At 32.1% G+C, this 24,115-nt stretch overlaps 1 protein-coding gene across 4 annotated transcripts in view; it reads right to left on the reverse strand.

Annotated features, from left to right (window-relative positions):
- The window catches only part of LOC113396641 (SUN domain-containing ossification factor), a 76,823-nt gene that overhangs the window by 6,336 nt on the left and 46,372 nt on the right, over positions 1–24,115 (reverse strand). The window contains exons 1-2 of one of the 4 annotated variants that reach the window (XM_026634661.2): positions 16,348–16,521; positions 3,516–3,806 (exon numbers count right to left, since the gene is read on the reverse strand). The exons of 1 other annotated variant lie outside the window; for it this stretch is intronic. In XM_026634661.2, coding sequence (XP_026490446.2) covers positions 3,516–3,607 — 92 coding nt within the window. In that variant the 5' untranslated portion in view covers positions 3,608–3,806; positions 16,348–16,521. Of the gene's footprint in view, positions 1–3,515; positions 3,979–16,347; positions 16,522–24,115 lie in introns of those variants that run through there. 2 more of the 4 variants (XM_026634658.2, XM_026634660.2) reach the window with 2 other exon arrangements.

Genomic DNA, 24,115 nt, shown 5'->3' on the forward strand with positions numbered 1-24,115 from the left:
AATAGACTTTGTAAGTAATTATCTTAAATGTTAACAGCACATTTTCTAAGAACCGGCTCCGAAACAACAAAATATATCGCCCTGTTGCACGATGTTCTTTATCTGAAAACGATCGCTATATCGAAAACGCTCTAGTAGTACTACATCATACATACAAGGTAGCACATCAGACCCCAACAACTATAGGCCCATCTCTGTACTACCAACTCTTAGCAAGAATTTTGAAAAGTTATTACTAAATCAAATGCTAGTACATTATAACAATAACAAGTTGCTACACAAGAAACAATTTGGATTTACAAGGGGTCGCTCGACAACTGACGCTGGTGTTGAGCTCGTTAAAAATATTTACAAGGCCTGGAAGGAATCACAGGACGCCTTAGGGATATTTTGTGATTTATCTAAGGCCTTTGATTGTGTGCAACACGAAACTTTGGTCAGGAAGCTACGTCATTATGGAACTAGGGATACTGCACTCAGTCTTCTGATTTCGTATCTGAGCAATCGGATTCAGAGGGTTGATGTAAATGGAAAGAGATCTCCCGGGTCTCCAGTTACTGTGGGGGTCCCTCAAGGATCAATTCTTGGACCATTTCTCTTCCTTGTTTATATAAATGACCTGCCACATCTCCTAGATGATAAACTCGAGATAGTATTGTTTGCTGATGATACTTCTTTAATTTTTAAAATAAAAAGACGTCTGTCAATATATGACGATGTGAACAATGCTCTCTCTGAAATAGTAAATTGGTTTAGTGTTAATAATTTAATGTTAAATAGTAAAAGACAAAATGTATTAAATTCACTACTCCCAATGTAAGATGTGTTAAAACGAGTGTACTTTTAAACGGGGAAGTATTAGATGTTTTAGAATCAACAGAGTTCCTTGGTATGACAATAGACTCTAAGCTCCAATGGGGCCCCCATATAAATAAATTGGCGAATGGACTCAGCTCTGCAGCCTATGCGGTAAAAAAAATTTAGACTTTTGACTGATGTGGATACGGCTCGCCTTGTGTACTTCAGTTATTTCCACAGTATAATGTCGTATGGCATCCTACTCTGGGGTAATGCAGCTGACATTAATACTATTTTTGTACTGCAGAAGATGGCTATTCGTGCAATTTATAACCTGGACCCAAAAGATTCGTTAAGAGGTAAATTTAAAGAAATTAAAATAATGACTGTCGCTTCTCAATTTGTTTTTGATAATGTTATGTATATACGCAAAAACATAAATGATTTTCCCAGAAATTGTGACGTACATTCTATTAACACTAGGAACAAGAATAAATTTGTTACTCCAAGTACCCGATTACACAGAGTTAGTAACTCTTTTTTGGGGCAATGTATACGTTTTTACAACAGGATCCCAGAAAACGTTCAAAATTATTCAATTATAAAATTCAAAAGAATCGTTAAAGAGCGTTTGTGTGCTAAAGGATATTACAACACTAATTACTTTTTAGTTGACTTAGTTGACTTAATTAACTTAGTTGACCTTGGGAATGAAATGATCGCCTCCAGGCTGTGTCAAATAGCTAAAATATAATTATTATTGTACATGCAAAATGGAAAAGAAAAAAAAAATCCCGCTGAATTTCTTTCGCCGGTTCTTCTCAGGTCCGAGGTGTTAAATTCCGAACCGGTGGTAGATTTTTGACTATCAATAAGCAAGTGTAAACATTTCTATATTGAATAAAGATTATTGACTTTGACTTTGACTTTGAACATATTGAGCATGATAAATAATTACGAACGACCTTGAACTTCAACGACCAGTTTAATATTGAACAAAATAATATATATATAATAATAAAATCATGTCATTTTCGGTTTCTTTCCTATACTTGTGCTACGAAATATTGCTTTTTGCCAAATTTTATGATCCTAGGTCAACAGGAAGTATCTGATTTCCTTTGCGAATGTATGGGAAATGAGACATAGATGCCCATATCTTTTGGTTTATATAGACTTGTCATATGAGAAAGGACAGACAGCTGGATTTCATTCACAACACAGTGGTATTCATGGTTGGCAAACATAGAAGATAGATCAAGGGATGTCATTTGTCGGAGATACTGGCAAAAATATCTCAAGAAAGGAAGCACAAAGACCGAAATTGATGTTGATAAATTTAATAATTGTTCAGTCATTTAAATATTTTTATTTTATTTACATTAATCATTGAATATATTATATATGGTTCTAAAAACACAATTTATATTATATATTAGTTGCCCGTAGGGATTTCATCTGAGTGAAATAAGATATTTATTTACTTCCCGATCGCAGCCCTAACAAAACACAAATTACACACACACACACAGAAGATTTATAGATACAAAGATACTAAAACTAAACCATTTACATTCACACACACACACACATACACATATACACAGAAGATTTATAGATGCAAAGATACTAAAACTAAAAGCACTTTCTTCCATAAATAAATAACTCGATTGATATTAATTATCACATCGAAGACTGAAAGAAGAACTGCAGAGATATCCTGATACTGGTCCTGGGTAGGTACCACTCCCTCATCAACTATTCTATCGCCAAACAACAATACTCAATATTGTTGTGCTCTGGTTCATGGAAGCTTCTATGGATAATCTCAGAGACAATTAAAGGATTATATCAAAACAAATAGGTAAATAACGTTCATCTGGCTTATTAAACACTTAAATAAAGCACTGGAATATATTTCACTGAAATTTAGCGAAGTACAATAGACAAGAATCAACTGGCAGGTTTTAAATTCTGGTAATAAAAAGGTGGAGCCTGTGAATCTGATCGATAGAAGATACACCTATAATATCATACACAGGCGAAGACAAAACTTTTTTCTCATATGTATGTCAACCGATTTTCTAGCTTTGAAGCTTAACGAGCTTTGAAAAGTCATCAATAAAAAGTTCAAGACAAGGAAATTCGTATTAGTTTTCCGAATCCCGACCATACGACGAATACTACTCCAATAATCCTTATAATATAACACAAATGTCACCGGTGAAACGTCGATAATTGTATAAATTGAAGGTCGATTGAACCGTTTGGTTGTTTTGGAACTGTCACAACATGTTTTATCAATGTCAAGATTGTATTAATGAATTTAATTTTGGCTTCACTCGATGGCAATGGACGAATTTGTTTTCAAGATGGCGCCAACATTAGAAAGATTAAATTTACAATTTATTTATCACGTCAGACGAATGATATTCGATTGAATGAATATTATAGAAAAGCCTTTCAATTCATACATTTGATGCACTGTTCGACAAGAGACATGGCAAAAAAAAAATGAAATCATTCTACCTACAGTTATGATACCATCGTCATATTTCTTACACCCTGTTACAATACTGTCATAGGAATTAAAAGTAGTAAATAACTCTGACAGTCAGTAGGGAACGAAGATATCATGTTTTTTAACACAATAATTAGGTCCACTGAAGTATGTATATACGCATTCTAGGTATATGTATATTGGTGATGAGGCTTACGTGTAGAATATCTTGGTGAGTCCTTGGTGGCCACCGTACGACAGCAGTTGACAGAGCAGTAGAGCCGCCAGCAGCGCCCGCGGCGGCGACATCGCGCTCACGCCGCCGCCGCATTGGCGAGAGTGCGCACCTATCACGACGCCACGCGAAACTCCCTTCACACCCTCCAAAACACTCGCGTACCTCGACTTTATTTTTAACGATCTTTTTTTTTAAATTGAATATTTAACGTTCGAATTTTAAAGTTCGCACCAAATGGTCCGATTCAAAATTACACTGCACTTTCTGTTTCTGTACGCGGTAGCGTTGGCGGGAAATCGTTGCGTCAGTCTCGAAACGTCATTTTATTTTATTGTCTATTCTTACATTGTCTTAGTAAGTATCCCAGAATAACGACGTTATACGGAACCTCGCTTTATATCTCTCTCGTGTCACATCTTGACGTGCGTTAGGCATCGACAGACTGTTGATAAAAGGTGATTGCGTTAGTAATATTTGTTTGGATACGAGATGTTTGTGTTTATGCAACAACAAAGCCACTGACGAACTGCGAGATATTTGTAATGACAAACAAAAAATATTTTATTTAGCTGCATTATCAAGGACGATAACGAAACTGTTCGGAATGCGGTGCATCCCGTCACGACAAGAAGTCTGCAACTACTATATTTAAACTTATGTCCGTTTTTATGTATCGACTTTAATAGTAACTTGCAAGCGATGTTACACTGCGGCAACTGCGGGACCTAGTTACGAGTGACGGATACGTTTGTAACGATAAATTGATTGCATACGTCGACGTTAGATGTGTCATTAGTATTGGGTATAATTAATAGTGTTTATTAAAAGAAAAAAAAAAAAGAGTTACGTTACTTGACGTTATTTGTATTATAGGTACCGACGTAAATGTAGTCTTTAGTTATAACGACTGGCAACAACGTTAACAGTAGTAATTTCGATTCGTACTCTTTTCAAATAATTGCAAGAAACATTCGTACGAATTTCCGGAACAGCAGTTTATATATTACCTGAATTATTACGTATTTTAACATAAAACGGAATGTCGATGCGGATATTCAATAATGTTGCCAATTGGAAAAAATAAAATAAAATTTATGTCGAACAAGAAACCACTGAAACTGCTCGACTTAAAGATATCACTCGACAGAAACTAATTGGTCGATCTCGATACAGCTATGGGTCAATAGCTACGTCTGAGATGCTGAGATAACGTGTAGCCAAGGAATTAGCATACGACGCTGTTGCTTAATACACCTACATTACACAAAACTAGTTGCAATTAAAATAAATTTAAATGCATTTTAAACACAAGTTTATTTGATTACCGGTCTGTGGAACAAGATTGTATATGATATGATACAGAACGAATTTTATTCGTTTGAAGTTTACATCAAAAACTATGAGATCAATTTGAGAATAAAAAAAAATGTTTACATTCCATTTATTGGTACACGAATACAACCATTAGAATAAATGCGAAAAATCCCCAAGACCGATATATCAGCATTCGATTATGATTCAGGTCATTTCGGGTCTCATTATCGTAGAAATTGCATAAACGTTGTATTGTATTAAAAAAAGGAACCTGCGATTAATTAACAAAACGGCAGAATTATGCTACGTGAGAAATTGAACACGAAGTATTAGCCCTCGGGTTTTATTATACCGAGGATCCATTTGATACCGGATGCCAATCTATGTAATTATCTGCACCTAATTTTTAATTTAACTCATTCGTTGCACGACTTTAGTTGCTTGTGAAGACAGGAAATTGTTTTAAGCCAACTTAATCCTTTTTATTCTCGCTGGAAAAACACGTTACGCTTTTCCCCCACGTGGAAGTGGGGGGGTATGTGGGACTCACCGGACACCGGTCAGGTTTTTATTATGATTTGGAAAATGGAAACCGCATATACGTTTTAAAATTTTCGTGCTTTAACATTTTATACTTCCAATGAATGTATTATTAACACGTGAATTAAATAACTGTATATTTAGTAAAACAATTTCCAGAAAAATATATGCTTTCCACACTATGATAAAATATATCTAAACTGACTGAATTATACTTGAACTCTTAACCATTATAATGAAGATTAGAAATATACCCAAACAGTCAGTGTTGATTCGATAATAATTATAATATAATATAATAGTTCAAAGTTATTACCATTTATATCTTTATTAACGTAATTAAAGAGAATTAAACGTAACTTCGATTAGCTTTCAATAACGAGACTATTAAACTCGAGTCGGGTCAATAGCTCGTTTCAATCAATGAAACGTCAGAAAAATACGTATAGACCTATTCGCTAACGACGGCGCGCCCCTCTTTGCCAAATTATCGACGTGCATTGGTATGAGTGACGTGCTTAAAATATGTCTTTGTGTGCGTGAGACGACTAAGAAGGACAGCAAAAAAATATTTAAATTTCGATCACTTATATGTAAACGGAACTTTTTTTTTTTTGCATCAATTATACATATATATATTTTTCGATTTGAGTTTGTTAATGAGTAACAGATCTCTATACGAGAAAATGCAAACTGGATGCATCTGTCATTTATCGTTTAATGTTACCTACATATATGGTTATGAGAATTATTCCCAGGCTGTTCTTTAGTTTGTTCAATTCAACTTGATGCATTCTCCTTATGTTTAACGTTTAGTTTTTAAGTAGAATAAGTACTACATGTATTTTTATCGCTTGAAAGTTAGATATCAGTGTTGTAAGTGAAACTTAAATTATTAAATTAAATTAATAGTCGATACGACATTATATATTTTATTTATTTCTTATAATTTGTATGTAAGGTACATCCTAACTAATATTATAAAGGGGAAGTTTGTATGTATGGACGTATGTATGGACACTTTCACGCAAAAACTTTAAAATGGATTTTAATGATTAAAAAATACATTTGCTTACGGTTACTTAATTGGTGTATTAGCATAGAGGTTATATATATATATTTAACATTTCAGTGACTAGTTCGGAATTTATCCATACATAATAGTTCAACGAACCAGTAAAGTAAGCTCCTGTGAAAATTAGCAAATTCGATACGGACAAAACTTCGACTCGAAGTTAATATTGTAATATTATCAAAGATTTCATTTCCCACTCGAACACCACTAAATATTGTCATTCGAGACGTTGTTTCCAACAATTTAATGTTACAATAGAGTATTGATTGGACCTCGATTACGCAATAGTTTGCGGTTCGAATCCTATCCCCAATATTGCAACATTCCAACCACAACGACAGATCTAAATATAAACACAAGTACACTTCCATATCGAGCGAGAATTCTTGATATTCTTGAATAATATTGATCGAAGTCGATTTTAATTACGTTTACTCCGTATATATGAGAAATGTTTGCAATTTAGAGTTCGATGTTAAATTATAAGTGAAAGAGAAATATTATGAAGAAGAAAATGTGAGATCGAAGTTATAACTTGTTCTACTGATGGGATGTAATTAGCTGATTCATAAAGACGTACGTAGAAATATAATTGATGCTGCTTGAAAAATTATAGATGTTTGTTGCAATTTCATTAAATATTTGGGGTCAGTGAACTTCCTTCAGGTGACATATCGATTTATGATCAAACGATATTTTGAACTAGAAGCTAATTAAGTAAAAAATAATAAAATTGATCAACTACAAATGCAGTTATAACGGTTGAATTTTGTTCAAAATATAGCTATTTTCGAATGTCATTTCTGATTATTCAGTAGTTTGTTTTTCGAATATTAAGAAAGAGCTGAACTGAGAAAATTTTAATCATAATTTTCTAATGCGTTATTATCTATAGAGAAGTTATATTGTAAGGACCTAACAACATGGATACACGAGTGGGGCGAGAGGAAGTGGCCGCGAGTGTAATCGTGACCCGGGTTCGAATATGCGAGTTTGTTGACATTAACTGTGAATACTGTTTACGATCTAAATAGCGGACTTTAGATATGCATAATAATTATTGCACGCTGAATGTACAAAATTGTACAAAATTCTAAAATTAAAATATATTCAAAAAAATTATTAAAGATTGTTGAAAACAACAGATTAATTTCTTATCGAATTAATACCGACAATGTAATGCTCGAAATAAATCAAACAAAAGTTTCGGGTTCTTTCCGAATGACATTAGCGCCAGTGCTATTCATGTGAGCGGACTTCGGCCTTGAGTTATATTTAGATATTCTAACTAATATATAACTTAAGAGATAATACCGTGTTTAATTATTAATTCTGATTTGGTTTGAACAGTGAGTAGGTAGAGATTATAAGTCACTTTCATACGTATCGAATAATTTAGGGCCTAGTGTATGTCCTTGCTGACTCCACAATACACTTGTGAGAACAAGATTGCAAAAGTCAAAACAGCTTTCCCCGATAGAGCAATGTACGAAGTAGGCGGGTTGTATGCCTTGCAACCGGTGACACTACTCGTGAGCTGAACTTTTAACTACACACGATCATATGATTTAATCCGATAAAGATAAGATCTAGATTGGCGTCCACTTCGGACAAATCGGATTTAACTGGTGTCTAAATCCTACGGTCTGGTAAGCTTCATTAGCAAGTTCAATTGTTGTGACGACTGTAAAGCAAATCATCTAATATATTACTTGTCGAGACTAACCGGTAACACCGGAATGAACACAATCATCGGAACATTATTCATAGTATAAAAATAGACAAACTCCTTCATGAATATGAAATATTTATTTATAACTAACACAGTTAGGATCAGAGATGAAGTATTTCAGGTGTAATCTCGTCTGTTAATACTGAAGTATATCGATGACGAAATCAAAACAAATAAAAAAAATGTCGTGGAACTTATCTAGTTTAATGTTATCTCATATAATTAAATCTATTTAATGACAGATACTGTAAAGAAATTGATAAAAACAGATAGAATAATTACACGTGTCATAATTAGGCTTCGTAATTTGATTTCAGAGAAAGATAATCTGATCATATTAACATTATAATAATTATGCAATACTTTCTAAATAAATATGAAACAATCGAACGCCTAACTAATTATTAAGAATATAAATTACACTGTGACAAATGATGTAATATAATATTGTATATTAAATGGAAGTTTAATCCGACTTTAATATCACCGAAAGGGCAAATCTTGTCGTTGTCGTGTATGACAGCGTTCAAATTTTAAATCACACGACAGGAGTTGATCGAAGAAATGGATAAATTCGAAGTTAGGTTTGGCCATTTCAAATTAGAAACCACGCCGCCTACAGGTTTAGCCGATAGAGGGCAGCCGTGGGCGAGATTTAATGAAGTCGGGATTGCGGAGACAGGCGCATAATCTAATATTTACTGTCCATTGTCTCGCTACACTAGTGTCGCAACTGTTGCCCGCGGGTGGCGGTTTCTTTGAAACCCGATGCTTATTAATCTCAGTCCTTTTACTTTATTATGATCATTTTGTCTAAAACCAAAAACGTCTGTGTATAACTTTCAATTCATTACTAACGCGTTTAAATTTGCTTTAATTGAGTTGTTGACGTTGTAGTTTATAGAACATATTGTAGCCAATTTATTACTAATTGCACTGTATTTGAAAAATGATTTGAGATTGATATTTTTTTACTTCCGATTAGAATTATTTTTTCCACGAGTTGTCTATGATTGAGTTACCAGTCTTACATTATAGTGACAATTTGTTTTATTTTTCATCGTTCATACGTGAACTTATACCGCAAGATTATTATACAATTTAAATTTTAACTAAATACCGCCTAAACTTATGTAAGTTTCCTTAAATGGGTTAAATGTCTATTGAAACTTCAATAGAGTTATAAGATCAAAGGGCTCATCAAAGTTGACTTAAGACATATTGTGATGTCTTCTTCTAGAACATAAATAAAATGTATAAGGAATAGGTTAATATAACTTTATTGGGTAACTTCGATAGCTTCGAAATGAAATCATAATGTTATCAACAATATTATAATTAATATATTTTTTATTGGAATTTTTTTAGATTAATTTGTTAGTTTTGTAAACAAATCGACGCCGTAAATCTTCATTTATATGCCCCAGTTCGAAGACGTCGAGCAAAAGAAACACGTATGGAACATTGACCTAGATGATGTACGTAATTCGCAGTACAATTGATTGACGTTGGTTTAGAAGGTCTAACTCTAAACAATACAAATTAAAAGATTATTTTACGAGATTTTTTTTTATATTGTTATACGTAGATACGGCAAAAATCCAAATATTTGTAAAAGCAGCAACAAGTCAGTGACCTGAATAACTTATACCTGTTTTCGATTCTTGTATCGGATTTCGCATTTAAGAAACCAATGCAATATGTATGGGTATTTAGTAGATTTTATAAGTTTATTGACTTTTGAATTCTAATCCTTTAGAATCATCTAGATCATTAAATTTTTATATATCAGGCGCTGCTTATATCAAATATCTAAGTCGTAGTCTGATAGTTCGTCAACAAGCGTACCAACGATAACCGGACTTTAAGCACTAAAATATATATATCTAGCAGGCAAAGCTGCAAATAAGGAATTTGCTATAAAGATCTCAAGTTAATAAGCATTTCGCATAGCACCAGCCGCGCTCTACCAGCTATAAATAGATACCTAGGCTCCAAATGGACTCGCTAGGCCTTCGAGGCACTCGGCCGACCTAAATATTGACATGGGCGTGGAATTTATGTTCTTGTTAAAATTGTTTAAATGACAACACCGACGGGTTACGGTAAATTGAAATTAGCGAAAGCAACTGAAACCAAACCCATTATTGTACGTTTTGGAGTTTTCAATGGACTTTATCGTTTGCGATGCGCTAACGTCGACAACTTTATGGCGTGCCAACGAGGTGTGCGAAATGATGTGAAGCCTGTTTCACTATTTATTTATTAAGGTGAAAGGTTTCACTATATTTTCCGAAGGCACAATAAACATATCTAGATAAAATTATATCCGTTACGAATATTAACGCTAATAGACTATAGCATTCGTGTGCTTAATTTTTAAATAAATTATAAATTCATCTCTTGCTCGACAATGGAGAGAAACATTGTAAGGAAATGCATGTTTCAGATAAAACACCTCAATGTCCGCGTGTATCTACGAACTTAGTATGGAGCTGCGTGATGGAATAATCTCTTAAACTTTCATCGTAAGGTGTGGCGATTCATACGATGTGTTCGTTTAGTACTTTTTTATCGGTACTAAAATTACTACCTGAGATGAGAGCTGTAAGATCGTGATGCATCGAGCAAACTTTGATCTCGTTGTCAAATGTCACATCTCAATATAGACGATCCACTTTTAAGTTGATTTTTAGAACATAACGTTGTGAGCTATTCATCATCATATCATGTATTAAGATTTACAAAACAGAGGAAACCAAAGTTGAATTAAAATAATTGATTTAAATAATACTACATACGTGCATTGTTCATCAAAATATATATTATTGTTTAAGTTATTTTTCTTTTGATGCGATATGAAAAATTATGATAGTGAATATTTATGCCGCGCGCATATGGTGACATTATAATAATAATAATAAAGCCTTTATTTCCATAACCTTAATTTTCCATTCTAATGTTAGCATTTTTTAGTAAACTACTAACAAATACTAACTTTTAAGTTTGTTAAATAAAAACAGTTAAATTTTAGTGTTTTCCTTATGTCTAAATGTTAGTAAAAGTTAATTTTTGTTATTGATTATGGACCCCTCCTCGGGTGACGGCCTCCTCCAGTCCATTCCACTCATCTCTGTCTTTGCCGATATTTATCCAGTCCTTTCCTATTAATTCCGTTAAGTCGTCTGCCCATCGTCTACTCGGTCTCCCTACCCTTCTTTTGCCGATGGGCCCTTTCCACATTGTAGCATTTATTGTCCACCTGTTGTCTTTGTATCTCGATATGGTGACGTTAAAACTACACAATGAAGTTCTCACTAAACCGCTAATTAAGTGTTAAGTCGGTCGAAATAGACAATTTCACACCTTAATGTATTGTAGGTACTTACTATGTATAAAATTTGTGAGTGTGTTATCGCATTGGTGAAAAAAGAAGAAATTACATTTATCATAATAATAATAATAATTATTTTATTATTAATTAATATATTGTTATAATTTTACTTTTATAAATTACTTAGATACAAATAAATACTATTTTTATTACGTCGAAGAAGTGGACATTTACGCGCTCGTACAAGCATGCATAACTTTTTTATATCTATGTTTAATCTCCTGTAAACTCATATCAGCTGTATCCTGCTTATCATAAAATTAAACTTTTTTTATTTCATCATGACAAATATAAATATGGTCTTTGTATTTGTTCTAAATATTTTCATGTACAGTCAGAGAAAGAAAACCTTCGTCAGTTTTCAAATTCATTCCTTTATCAAGTCGTAAAATATTAGTACATTTTGAAACTAAAGCATTAAACAGAAAACTGCACATAAAATTAAACTAACATAGTATGATAACTAGGTTCAAAATAGTGTACATTGCGACGCAATATGTCATACTCGATCGGTAAAGCAGATTATCGCGCATACTGAGCACACGAAAATAGACCTTAAGGTGACGAACCTTTTCTAACTCAAATATGTCATACTCAGTCGATAAAACAGATTATCGCTCATACTGAGCACACGAAAATAGACCTTAAGGTGACGAACCTTTTCTTACCCCGACTGTATATATAGCGTAGCAAAAATACGTATGTTAGTAACTTTTTAAAACGTATCAGTAGATTAGTAACATAGCCCGTAATTGTTCTACTGCTTGTCTAAAGCCTGTTTTACTATTGAGTAGGTATGGAAACTTATTCCGATATGGATTGGAACACGCACGTGTCTGATTGTCAACTGTCAGGTAATTGTCAGTTAAGAAGTTCTAATCAATAATATTTTTTTTAGAATATTTGTTTTCTATCTAGTTTCAAATACATTTGTTCTCAAATATAAAAAATATTTACCAAATTATCAATTACATTTGTTTTTATAAATATGATTAACGATTATTTCGAACTATCTAGATAGCTGTCCTGTGTCAATTGAATAATATGATTGATACCATTCGATTTAATAAATCAATCAATTTAATAAATGTGGCGATAATCTGATCCAAGTATTTATCACGTTTCACGATCTGTATGTCCATATTTGGAATATACATAAAACAAGAATTTCGTAAATAGAAGATATACATATTTATATTATATCAAGTAATTTCCAATTTTATAAATAAAGTCAATCATATTTATTAAATATAGAAAATGTTACAGTTGCTTATTGATAGTCAAAAATCTACCACCGTTTTTATTTTTTTTCTGGCATAGGTTGGCGGACGAGCATATTATGGGCCACCTGATGGTACTTACCACTTGGTCACCAACACCCATATACAATGGGGTGTAAGAAATATTAACCATTCCTTACATCATTAATGCGCGACCAACTTTGGGAGTTAAGATGCTATGTCCCTTGTGCTTGTAGTTACACTGGCTCACTCATCCTTCAACCCAGAACACAACAATACTGTTTTTTGGCGGTCGAATTTCTGATGAGTGGGTGGTACCTACCACCAGCATATACACTAGCACATTCAATACAGGAAAAGATTAATTAGGAGATTTAAATAAATAAATTATATTCGATGAAGAACAAATCAGTCCTACTATCAGTAAAATTACTTATACCTAACTATTCTATTTGAATAGCATTCGCCTAAATCCTCGCTCGCAATAATAATGATCTAAAATTATTTCGATATCCTACTATCTAGATAATTATAATAACAAATGTTTCTAAACCGAAACGACGTAAGCGCCAAACAGTCCACGTATCAATCAACGTACTCTTTATTCTACAATTACCAAGCAAAAATATTTACGACATCGGCTTCTCAGACTCAGGAATAAACAGTCAAATAAATCGCACTCGTGATTGGTCAATTTAAAGCACTGCTGATAAATCTTCAAACATCGACTTTTAATCAATGAAATAATAATATAAACTTTATTCATAGGCTCAAAACATTAACACTTTTAAATAGTCATTTCAATTTCGAAATATAAAGCTGTAGATGCATGTTGGTCGCCGGTTCGGAACATCAATTCTACTGAGAAGAACCGTCTAGAAATTATTATTATCTTTCACGCCTTTACTGCATGCACCTACACGTACATGTAATAATCATAAACACTAACTCCTCTATTTTTGTGACGTTAATATGACAAATTGTAATTACAAAATTAGGTTTATGAGTATAGTTTTATATTTATCATTTAACATTAATGTCAACAGTACCTTTAAAGAACGTTGAACGAACAATAAATAAATATTGGACAACATCACATACATCACTCCGATCCCAATGTGAGTAGCTAAAGCACTTGTGTTATGGAAAATCAGAAGTAACGACGGTACCACATACACCCAGACCCGAGACAACATAGAAAACTAATGAACTTTTTCTACATCGACTCGGCCGGGAATCGAACCCGGTACCTCGAAGTGGCGTACCCATGAAAACCGGTGTACACACTACTCGACCACGGAGGTCGTCAATTCCATTGCTTTCGACATTATTATTAAACCGACTTCCATATATACCTTTACTACAAATAAAATCGACAAGATATATATATATATATATATAGATATATCGTTGTCTAGGGTTGAATAAATGTGTTACAAGTGGAACGTCAGGAACTTGAAATATATAAAAAAAGTCCTCAAATTTGACCTTGAAAATATACTCGCTCGAGTTTAACTTAAAAAAAAATCAATGTCTTAGAATAAAACCGGTTCAAGCGTTGAAACGTGAAAACAGAAATAAACTACACATTCATTTACATCAATAATAATAAAAAAAAACCGTTGATATCAAAAATAAAATCCAATAAAATAATATATAATTCCAATTAAACTCATTATTTAATCAGGACGTACTTAGTCGAATAATGATAATCCATTTATTAATTAATCTTTTTTTTTTACATTGATTTTCGAATGTATTGTTTTATTTTTGTTTTGTAATATCGATGGCGAGAAACCAATCACCATTTTTTTTTGTATCGCTTTGTAAGTGTTTATGGATATAATGTATTTTTAATTACGTGCTTACAAAAAATACAACAAGTATTGTAAGTAATAATTAGATATATTTAACTCGAAAACAGTTTACGTAATAGATTTACACTTTAACTACCTAAATATAATTATCTTCCGTTTTTATGTTTATTTGTCATCTTTGGCTTAGTTTTAAGTGAAAACTTGATTGATTTATGTTTTTCTCATATATGTTTTTTCAATTATTTACAAAGTGCTATCATAATTATTTGTTTATTAAATGTATAAATGTCATATTCATAATGTAATGTACATACGTGTAGCCGAATAATTGTGCGAACAATTTAACTTGTAACGATTCTAGTAAGATACAAAAGTAACGTAAAAACTGAATTTATAAAATATCAATAACGTCATAAGTCTAGTCTCGTAAAATTTACTATAAAAAAATAACAATTATTCCCAAAATACATTCATTTTATAACGGTACGTTGAAAGGAAATTGCGATTCGAAATATGAATTAACCCCGTTACGATGCAATATGATGGAACATGTTTTTTTTTTTTGCCACATTGCCCCGAGGTCAAGGCCTATTGCATCAAGATCTATTATATAATATCTTGTTCGTGCTATTGATCTTTTTATTTACTAAAATTTTAAAAGTCTATAAATTATGAAATCATTAATTTTTTTTATTTAACTTTTTTTTAGACGTACTTGAATTTAAAATTTTAAAAAATTTATAAATATGTATTTCATTATAAATCCTTTGATACAAACTTTCAGAATGCCCACTATCTCAGTCATCATTGCGGTAGTGACCTATATCGCGATGTAGCGTCCACAGTTTGTGCTAATGAGAAATGACTTCTTGACATTCTGCAGACTTCCAAAAAGTCCACTATAGGTTTTTAAAAAACTTTGTTGTTTTCGGACGCTGTAGTAGCACTACTTTGAGTTTAGTGGATTTTTTATTTAAAACGTAACCACTTTGACTTTAAAATAGAATCGTTGGTTACTAGTTTCTTTTTAAAGAAAAAAATATTTCTTGAATACATTTTAAATATTTATTTCGTCTTGTTCTGATAATAATCTTAATCCTTATATGAAATGTTCTAGACGGTCCGAATGTTATGCTAATATTATTCAAATCGTACAGGACAGTATTTAATTACTTACGTAACGATGAAAGGTCATCGAACATATATAAATTTAAACAATTCAGTTCGCAAATGCTTTGTTGTTACAAAAATAAACGAACGAAAAACTCCCAACGATACGAATGTAAATTTATCGTACCATTAGATTATATAGTTTATTTTCATTATTAAAAGTAAAAATTATTCTATAATCGATTTACGGTTCGACACTCGCGGTGAAATCGATTATAAAATGTGATAAACTATTTATAGTGCTTAAAAAATAAAATCAGAGTCTTAATATATATTGCTATTTCGATTTTAAGTTCTCTAATATATTTGCAAAGGGATTACGGTCGCACCGGTAATTTATGCTTAGGATAGTTACCGATATGATTTGAAGCCTTGAATAATGTTATATCGGGAGCGAGATTCATGGTTGCTTTGCAAAATCAAAGTATAAGAGAAATTGCTTCTAATATTGTTAGATGTAAGTATATTTTTGAAGATTGAATTTATGAAAACGAAGATATCGTTATAATTAGTAAATAAAATACACACCAAATATGGTTACGGGAATACCATATTTGTCGTATGTTACCATAGCTAAAAATTGTGCTACTGCAACTAAGTTATTCCCGCAACGAAACAAAATCACGTTTCGAAACACACACTTTGTTTTAAACTGCCACAAGTTTAGAAATTTCAAACGTTTTTTTTTGTGATAACTAATCGGTGTTAAGTTCGACCGTGTTGAATTTATATCGGACGCTGGTAACTACACACGTCCGCTTCGTCCGCGTTCACGAGACATACTAAATTATTGGTATTGCAAACGCGGCATTACCGTCTAACGTAGGGCTGCAACGTTCTGATAACAAATGGGTAAGTTGCCTTTTGAATGCATTCAGGGATGGACATATAACTTTTTTTAAATTATTAAATAGAAAATTCAATGTTAATATATTTTCCTTTGATATTCGCTACTAGTGTTAATATTGAGTAATTTTAGAGGTAGAATAACAGTATTCTTACAGAAGCTTCTGAGGTTATTTTAAAACCATTATTATTAATTGAATTTTATAATTAAATAAAAGTAATTTCAGAAAAATGAGTTTTAAAATAATTTATTGTCCGCTGTAATAGTAAGTTAGTAGCCCTGATTGAGAGCGAAATTATTTTCTGAACGTCTAGCAACAGTTAAAATTGAACTTTCCTCCGGTACAATTACAGTTGAACTTGTAACGCCGGGTCAAGGTATTTTTTAACGTGCAAACAGGTTACCGCGAGAAATCCGAGACACAACACAAGTGTTCTTAGATAAAAGTTATCAACAAACAACTTTTAGAAATGAAAGTAAAACCATCATATTTTATTTCTTAATTTTTATATTACCTTTGATCAACATTCATTGGATCACCGATTATATCTAGCTTGAATATTTTTTTAAGTTTTTTAACTTATATATTAATTTACATGGTAGACTTAAAGGAGTTTATATAATAGCTACAGTACAAACGCTGACTGAGCTGGGAACGAGGGCTGATTCTGGAAGAAAAATGAACTACTTGATTGTAGGACTCATCATATATTTCTGCGCCGGTTTGAAGGGTGAGTGAGCCAGTATAACTACAGACACAGGGGAGATAACAGATAACATCTCAGCTGTTAGGGTGGCGCATCAGCGATGCAAGGATTGTTTTCAATTTCTTAAAGCGCCAATGTCTATGGGCGGTAACAAACACTTACCATCAGGTACCGTACCGTCCGCCGAACTAACTATATTATAAAATGTATATTTCATCATTTAACAATTCATAAAAATAGTTTTAAATATTTGAATCAAATCATATTCAATATAATTCGAATATCCATAATATATTTAAGTGTAGATAAAAATAATAAAATACCTATTATAAAAACAAACAATGCTATCTCTGTTACAGTAACTTTCTTTCGAATTTGTCGAGCGAAAGAAAATATGTTACGATTGCATGTGTCCTTCCCCTAAGTATCTCCCGCGTGTGGCGCGATCTCTACGCTAACAGCTGCGATCACACACAATGCGCACATTCGGTAGAATAGTTTAATTGACAGAGCACCTCAGACACAATAAGAGATAAACAGGCGAACATCTTGCTGTAGTTCAATTTTTAACCGACTTTAAAATAGACAATTAAATAAAATAAATTATATAATTTTCGTCTGTTACTATAGAACTGTTTTAAATATGAATCGAATTGGATTTCTTTTTGGGCTACTTCTCGCGTGGTCCCATTTATTTTTGATGAATAAGTTATTATTATTTTATGAATACATATTTTATTTATATAGTAACTAATATAAATTATATTAATATAATACAATTTTAAGTCTAAGCTACACTCTAGAACCCTAACGGTTGGATCAAGTATATAAATAAAATTGTTATTAAAATGCCGTGTGAATTAAAATAACTTTAAATAGTTATTGTTGTTGTTTGTATTTCCAAAGACATGTTGGCCGTGCCTTTAGTTTTTTTTTATTTCTGTGTGTTATATTTATATTATTGCCTACATCACAATTTAAGTTTAATAATTCATTATAATTTTTACTGCGATATATTGTATTCATAAGAAATATAAATATCTGTCTGTCAAGAGTCGTAGATTCCAGACGATCATTTGGAATGTCTATCTTATATATAATCTTTCTCATCATAACATAACAGAGGTATATATGTATTTTTATATCGTATCTAGCACTATTAGAAATTATAATATGAGCACCGCATACTCTCCGACCAACAGATTAATTGTTCAACCGATCTTTATTGAATTTAACCGAAATTCCCAAATACAATTTCGAATCTCACACTGTTCCAACATTGGAACACTCTGGAATATAAAATAAAATATAATTTCCCTTTGCGGGTATAGACGACAGATAATAAACCAGACAATTAAAACGAAACTTTCACATAAATGCTTTTCACCTCAACCAAGAGGTCATTTCCACTGAACTTAACATAACAATACCAAGTAAAATCCTATCCACGAATGATATAGTCTGTATATACAGTTTTTATAAATCGAACAAAGCCTCCGGACGGACATAGAATAATTGCAAAATCAATGCACCATGACGGATAGTCAGGCGGATAATTCAATGCTTATGATGATTTAAATAATATGCCATTTTATATGACAATCGGTGCTTTATGAAACTAGAAACTATCGTGTGAAATTCAAAATGATTAAAGCCATTATTCGAACGGAGAGAATATTGAAACGGAGAGTGAGAGAAATGAAACGTTTACGCGACGTTATGTATAAATTATCGAAATATTTAATCTTACGAACATATGTCGTTAAGTTGTACATAGTTATGTATATATATACTTAACACAGTCCAATTATTGTTTATAATCCAAGAAGATATCAGACGCAAGTGTTAAAACGACAACTTCTTAACTACGAGATGATTGAGTCTAGATTGGTTCCTATATAGAAAAACCTATCCCTTACTAGAGCCTATATAAATTTGAACCTCGTGTTTTGCAGCATGCAAGCTAATAGACCAACGAGGCCAAAATTATATGTATACCAAGAAATATTATTTCAAAAATCGAATCCATTAGAATCCATACATAAATAATATTAAAATAAAATATATTTAAACTATTCATTTAATAAATATATTATCCGTGCCTGCGCACGCGTCAAGATGTAATCAGCATTTGGATTATACAAATTGAATAAATAAAATAATTTAAACTATAATAAACAATTTATAGTATTTAATAACGCTATAAAAACAATAGTTTTTAATCGTTGAAAAAGTTATGCCGTGACAGCCCTGTTATGAGGTGGACAGGCTATGTATAAAAGTTGACAAAGGTGCAAGAGTTTTATCGCATCTATAATTATTGTAATTGTTAAAAACGAATTATTACTTTACCAAAATTATATGAATAATATTATTTTAAACACCTTGGTAGGCCTTTCGAGAGCCCGTCTGGGAATTAATTAAGATCCTACCGCCATGTAGCGATATTTAATATTGTTGTGTTCCGTTTTTAAGATTGAGTCAGCCAGTATAACTACTGCCCCATAGGAACTTAGTTCCCAGAGCTGGTGGGACATTGTAGATGGTGAACACATCAGGCAGCGTTTACTAGTCTGCCTGTTTTAAATAAAGCTTACGACTGGAATAGCTTTATGTGTTCAACATTTAATTATATTTCGGCGTAAATATTTCAATGCGTCCGTTGTGTGATAAGCAGCGGCGGCTTTAGGGGGTGGCGGGGCCTCGCTCTTGCAGAGGCCTCGCGCAAAATTGAAATAGATTTTTTATTTAAAACTTTTGTTTTTGATCCCTAATTATTTATTAAGGTTATAAAATTAAAATAAAGTTAGTTAACTAATTCATTAATTCAGAACATAATTGAAAAAATCCTTATGTACTATTTAAAAATCGCTTGCGAGCATTCATTACAAATCAAGAAACAATTAGTTCAATACACGAACGTATAAATAAATCAAATATAAAAGAAAGCGCCCGTCGTCGGTTAACAAATCGTTGACTAAATATTATTGAAAAACAATCGATATAACTCTCAATATTTCATTTCCTACAGCTATGAAAGCCGGCAAATGATTTATCATTACGGTCGGTCAGCACAACCCGCGTCGCCTATAACCGTAACACCAACAGCACTGCCTGGCCGAGGCTTGTATTTTACGTAACACCTAGGGTTGTCACTTGCCTTGACAATAAAAAAATCGTAATAATATATATAGTATTCCGATTTTTACTGACAAAATTACCTTAATTAAAAATCATTTTTAATTTCATTTTGAAATTATTTAAGTTTGTTTAACAAACAATGGTCTTTCATATTTCGATTGATAATTTCGAATTGTCAATAATGTTACAAATTTGGGATTTTGTAGCAATTATTGAAGAATAATTGAGAGAAATGTTTATTTTAATCCACCGTTTAATCATTTTTAGAACATTAATTGGTATAGGCTAAAGAATAGTAAACGTATTGTATTAATAATGTTATTATTATTAATAATGAATTTATCGATTTAGATCACAGAAAACCACAACTGCCAACCGCATCATCTTAGATTCTCACTTCATCTCATCTGTCAACGATTGTATAAATAAATTGCAATAATTTAAATAATTAATCGTCTTAATTTGACTGAAATATTACATTCCGTGATCACAAGGGAACATTCGTGACGAAGTTTCGAGCTCATTCGAAATTATTGAGATTCTTGTAGCGGTATTTGACAGACATCATAACGATAAATAACAATCAAATAAGATTTAAGATTTTACTATGTAACAATTTGTATAGACGCACTAAGGAATAACTAATAAACGTAATCATTAATCTTAGCAATGACTAGTGTTCGTCGTATGGTCGTTATTGAAAATGTTATCAAAATATATGAATTTCCAAAGTAACGATCATTTTCCTTTTACCCTTGTTCTCGACATATTTTTATTGATAACACTAAAAACTCGTTAATAGTTACTATAAAAAATGTCAAAAAAACAGGAAAAAAAGTTACTGAACCGTTTTGTCTTTGCCTATTTATAAATAGAAGAATTAAAAATGATAACAATAAATTTAATCCCTGAATACAGAGCTGAGCTAGTTTCACAGTGACGTAGTCACGAGATGTAGGTAGCCAACATTACAAAGAGTGGTAGCCCTAAGTCCGCGACCACACGTCGTGACGGGTTAACGTGGAACGAGTTATTTTAGCAGTTCAGTGGTTCCGTAGCGATTTCCGTGGGCGGGTAAACACGTAGTGGCAAATAGCAATGATACGCAAATTATAATCAAACGTCAAACGCCTATTTATGGAATGTCGAGTTTCTGTCGCTAAGCCAAGTGTTGCACTGTCATTTTCGTTGAAGTATTCTTGTATTTATTGAAGTATTTCGAAGTTATGAAAATATTAGTACTACTATTAGCACATGTACAATAATTTACTGGTTAAAAAAGTTCCTCAAACATTGTAGTAAGTTATAGTTTATACTTAAACTGTACAAGTATAAGCAATGAGTTGCTTGGTTGGTCTATGTATATATATATATATATATATATATATATATATATATACTGCAACCTATTGTACGTCCAACATGGGTTTTTTGCGATGTAATTTGACGTCCACCTGCTTACAACGTCCGGTATACGGACGCAAAAAGGAAGACAGCGTCTATTGCCTCCGCCTTTGTCTCCTCGTTACAGAAATATTGAAATTGCAAAAAAAAATTGGAAGTCATTTCAGTTCCAATTTGACTATACTAAATGTTTCCGTAGTTCCGCAGCAAAAAACTACCAAACTCAGCGGCGCCACCAGCTTCATTTGTAACTTTAACATCAAGCCGTATTGTGCGTCCATTTATGACAGCGATGTGATGCGACGTTGCCGCCTTTTCATTTATATTAAAATTTACAACAATTTGTCTTTTGAGTATTAGTGATATGCACGTCATTATACTCAGCATATGTTTCAGCGTCCAATCGTATATAGATTCAAAAAATGGGATGGATGGATGGGAAAGTAAGCACATTTTTTTATTATTACGTTAGTCGGTCCAAAATCCTTATCTAGGTAATTTAGCCATAGAACTATGGTACAACATATAGTAGTATGTTAGGTAGTATCGAGTTGTATTGGTATAATTAATATTTTATTTTGTAAATAAGTAGATGTACTACCACTTACTTTTGATTACTAGATTAATAATAAATGCAATCTATGTTATAAAGAGACAAACTTTGTTTGTTTGTTTGAACGCGCGAATCTAAGGAACTACTAATCTGATTTGATAATTTATTTGTACATAAGATAGCAGAAGAGAATATTTATTTTTATACAATGATCTAATTTCAGTTAGTAGTATTGTTCTTAATCTTAACTAACATTATGAAGAGAGCGCCAGAACTATGTATGTGAGTTTGTTATGACTATTTTAAGTACTACTAACGTACATATATAGGTAACTGCGATCTTTTGTTCTTGTGATACCTACACGAACCGTGCCGCTTAGGAACTGTAGGTATATGGATGCCTAATATTGTACAATCATTATCTACAAAATCAGGTGTCCGTACATATATTTTTTATGAAGATTTTAGACTACTCGAAATCTCTGGTACATATTGTCCATTATAAAGCGTACTATTTATGTGTAGTTGATTCTTCCCAAAAATATTATTTAAGTAGTTTAAGGATTAAGCTACTTACTTAAATAACTACGATTATTTTTTTTATAAAACTGCATAGACGTTTAATTGATATTAACGATTTATATTTCATAAAATTGGGCGTCCGTATACATTTCTAAAGCTGATAGGGACAATCCGCTCGTAAGGAATGTTATCTAATGAAAAGACTGAAACTTCCAAGTATATCCTCATGTTAACAATTTCTAATTTTAATATTAAATACCTAAGTATTGGACAAACCTACATATACGGACGGCAAATTACCATTTCCCATTCAAATTGTACAAAATTGGGCGTCCGTATTTTATAAATTTTTCAAGTACTAAGTACAAAATAACTATGGATGAAACATTACGCTAAAAATTACTAATATTTACAATTATTATTCTAAATAGGGTTAATTTTCGTTTTAGAAAATAATAAATAAACATTATATACGGTAGTCAGTTGAGCAAAATAAAATTCATATTGGTTAAGATTGGACGTCCGTATATATAGTTGTAACATTCGTTGGGATGAATCTCACTTCTATAAAAATGGTTTGATTTGATTGCCGTTTAAAAAATATATATTTAAGGACGTCGAATGAACATAAACCATTCATATTGTAAAAGATCAGACGTCCGTATATTCTATGAATGTACGGGTGTTTAATATCAATTAATATTAACTTACTAGCCCAAATAAGCAAAAACCGATTATATTAAATATAATTAAAGAAAAGAAAATATAATTTGTTCTAACTATCCATATTTATGATATGTCATTGTTGCTTAAACCCACTGGTGTGGGTCTCGATATTCCTCCATATAAATGGATATTGTTAAGAAAGTTAATGTGCTGCTTTGTGTCAAATATTATGCTATAATTATGTTGAATAAATAACTGTTGATCTCGTTACTCTGATTCATTTTTATTTTTGGGAACTGTCTCATAGTAGGCTCAATTTAGAGGTTAATACTAGGTTATACATCTGTGCGAACTCAAGTACGTACATATATTATAGTACGATGTACTATTATTATTTTATTTAACCTATTCTCAGTAAGACTGGCAACGTCGCATTTCAAAGGAAGTAGAATGGTG

This window comes from Vanessa tameamea, chromosome 4 (genome assembly GCF_037043105.1).
Source record: "Vanessa tameamea isolate UH-Manoa-2023 chromosome 4, ilVanTame1 primary haplotype, whole genome shotgun sequence".
In the NCBI taxonomy this organism is placed as follows: domain Eukaryota; kingdom Metazoa; phylum Arthropoda; class Insecta; order Lepidoptera; family Nymphalidae; genus Vanessa; species Vanessa tameamea.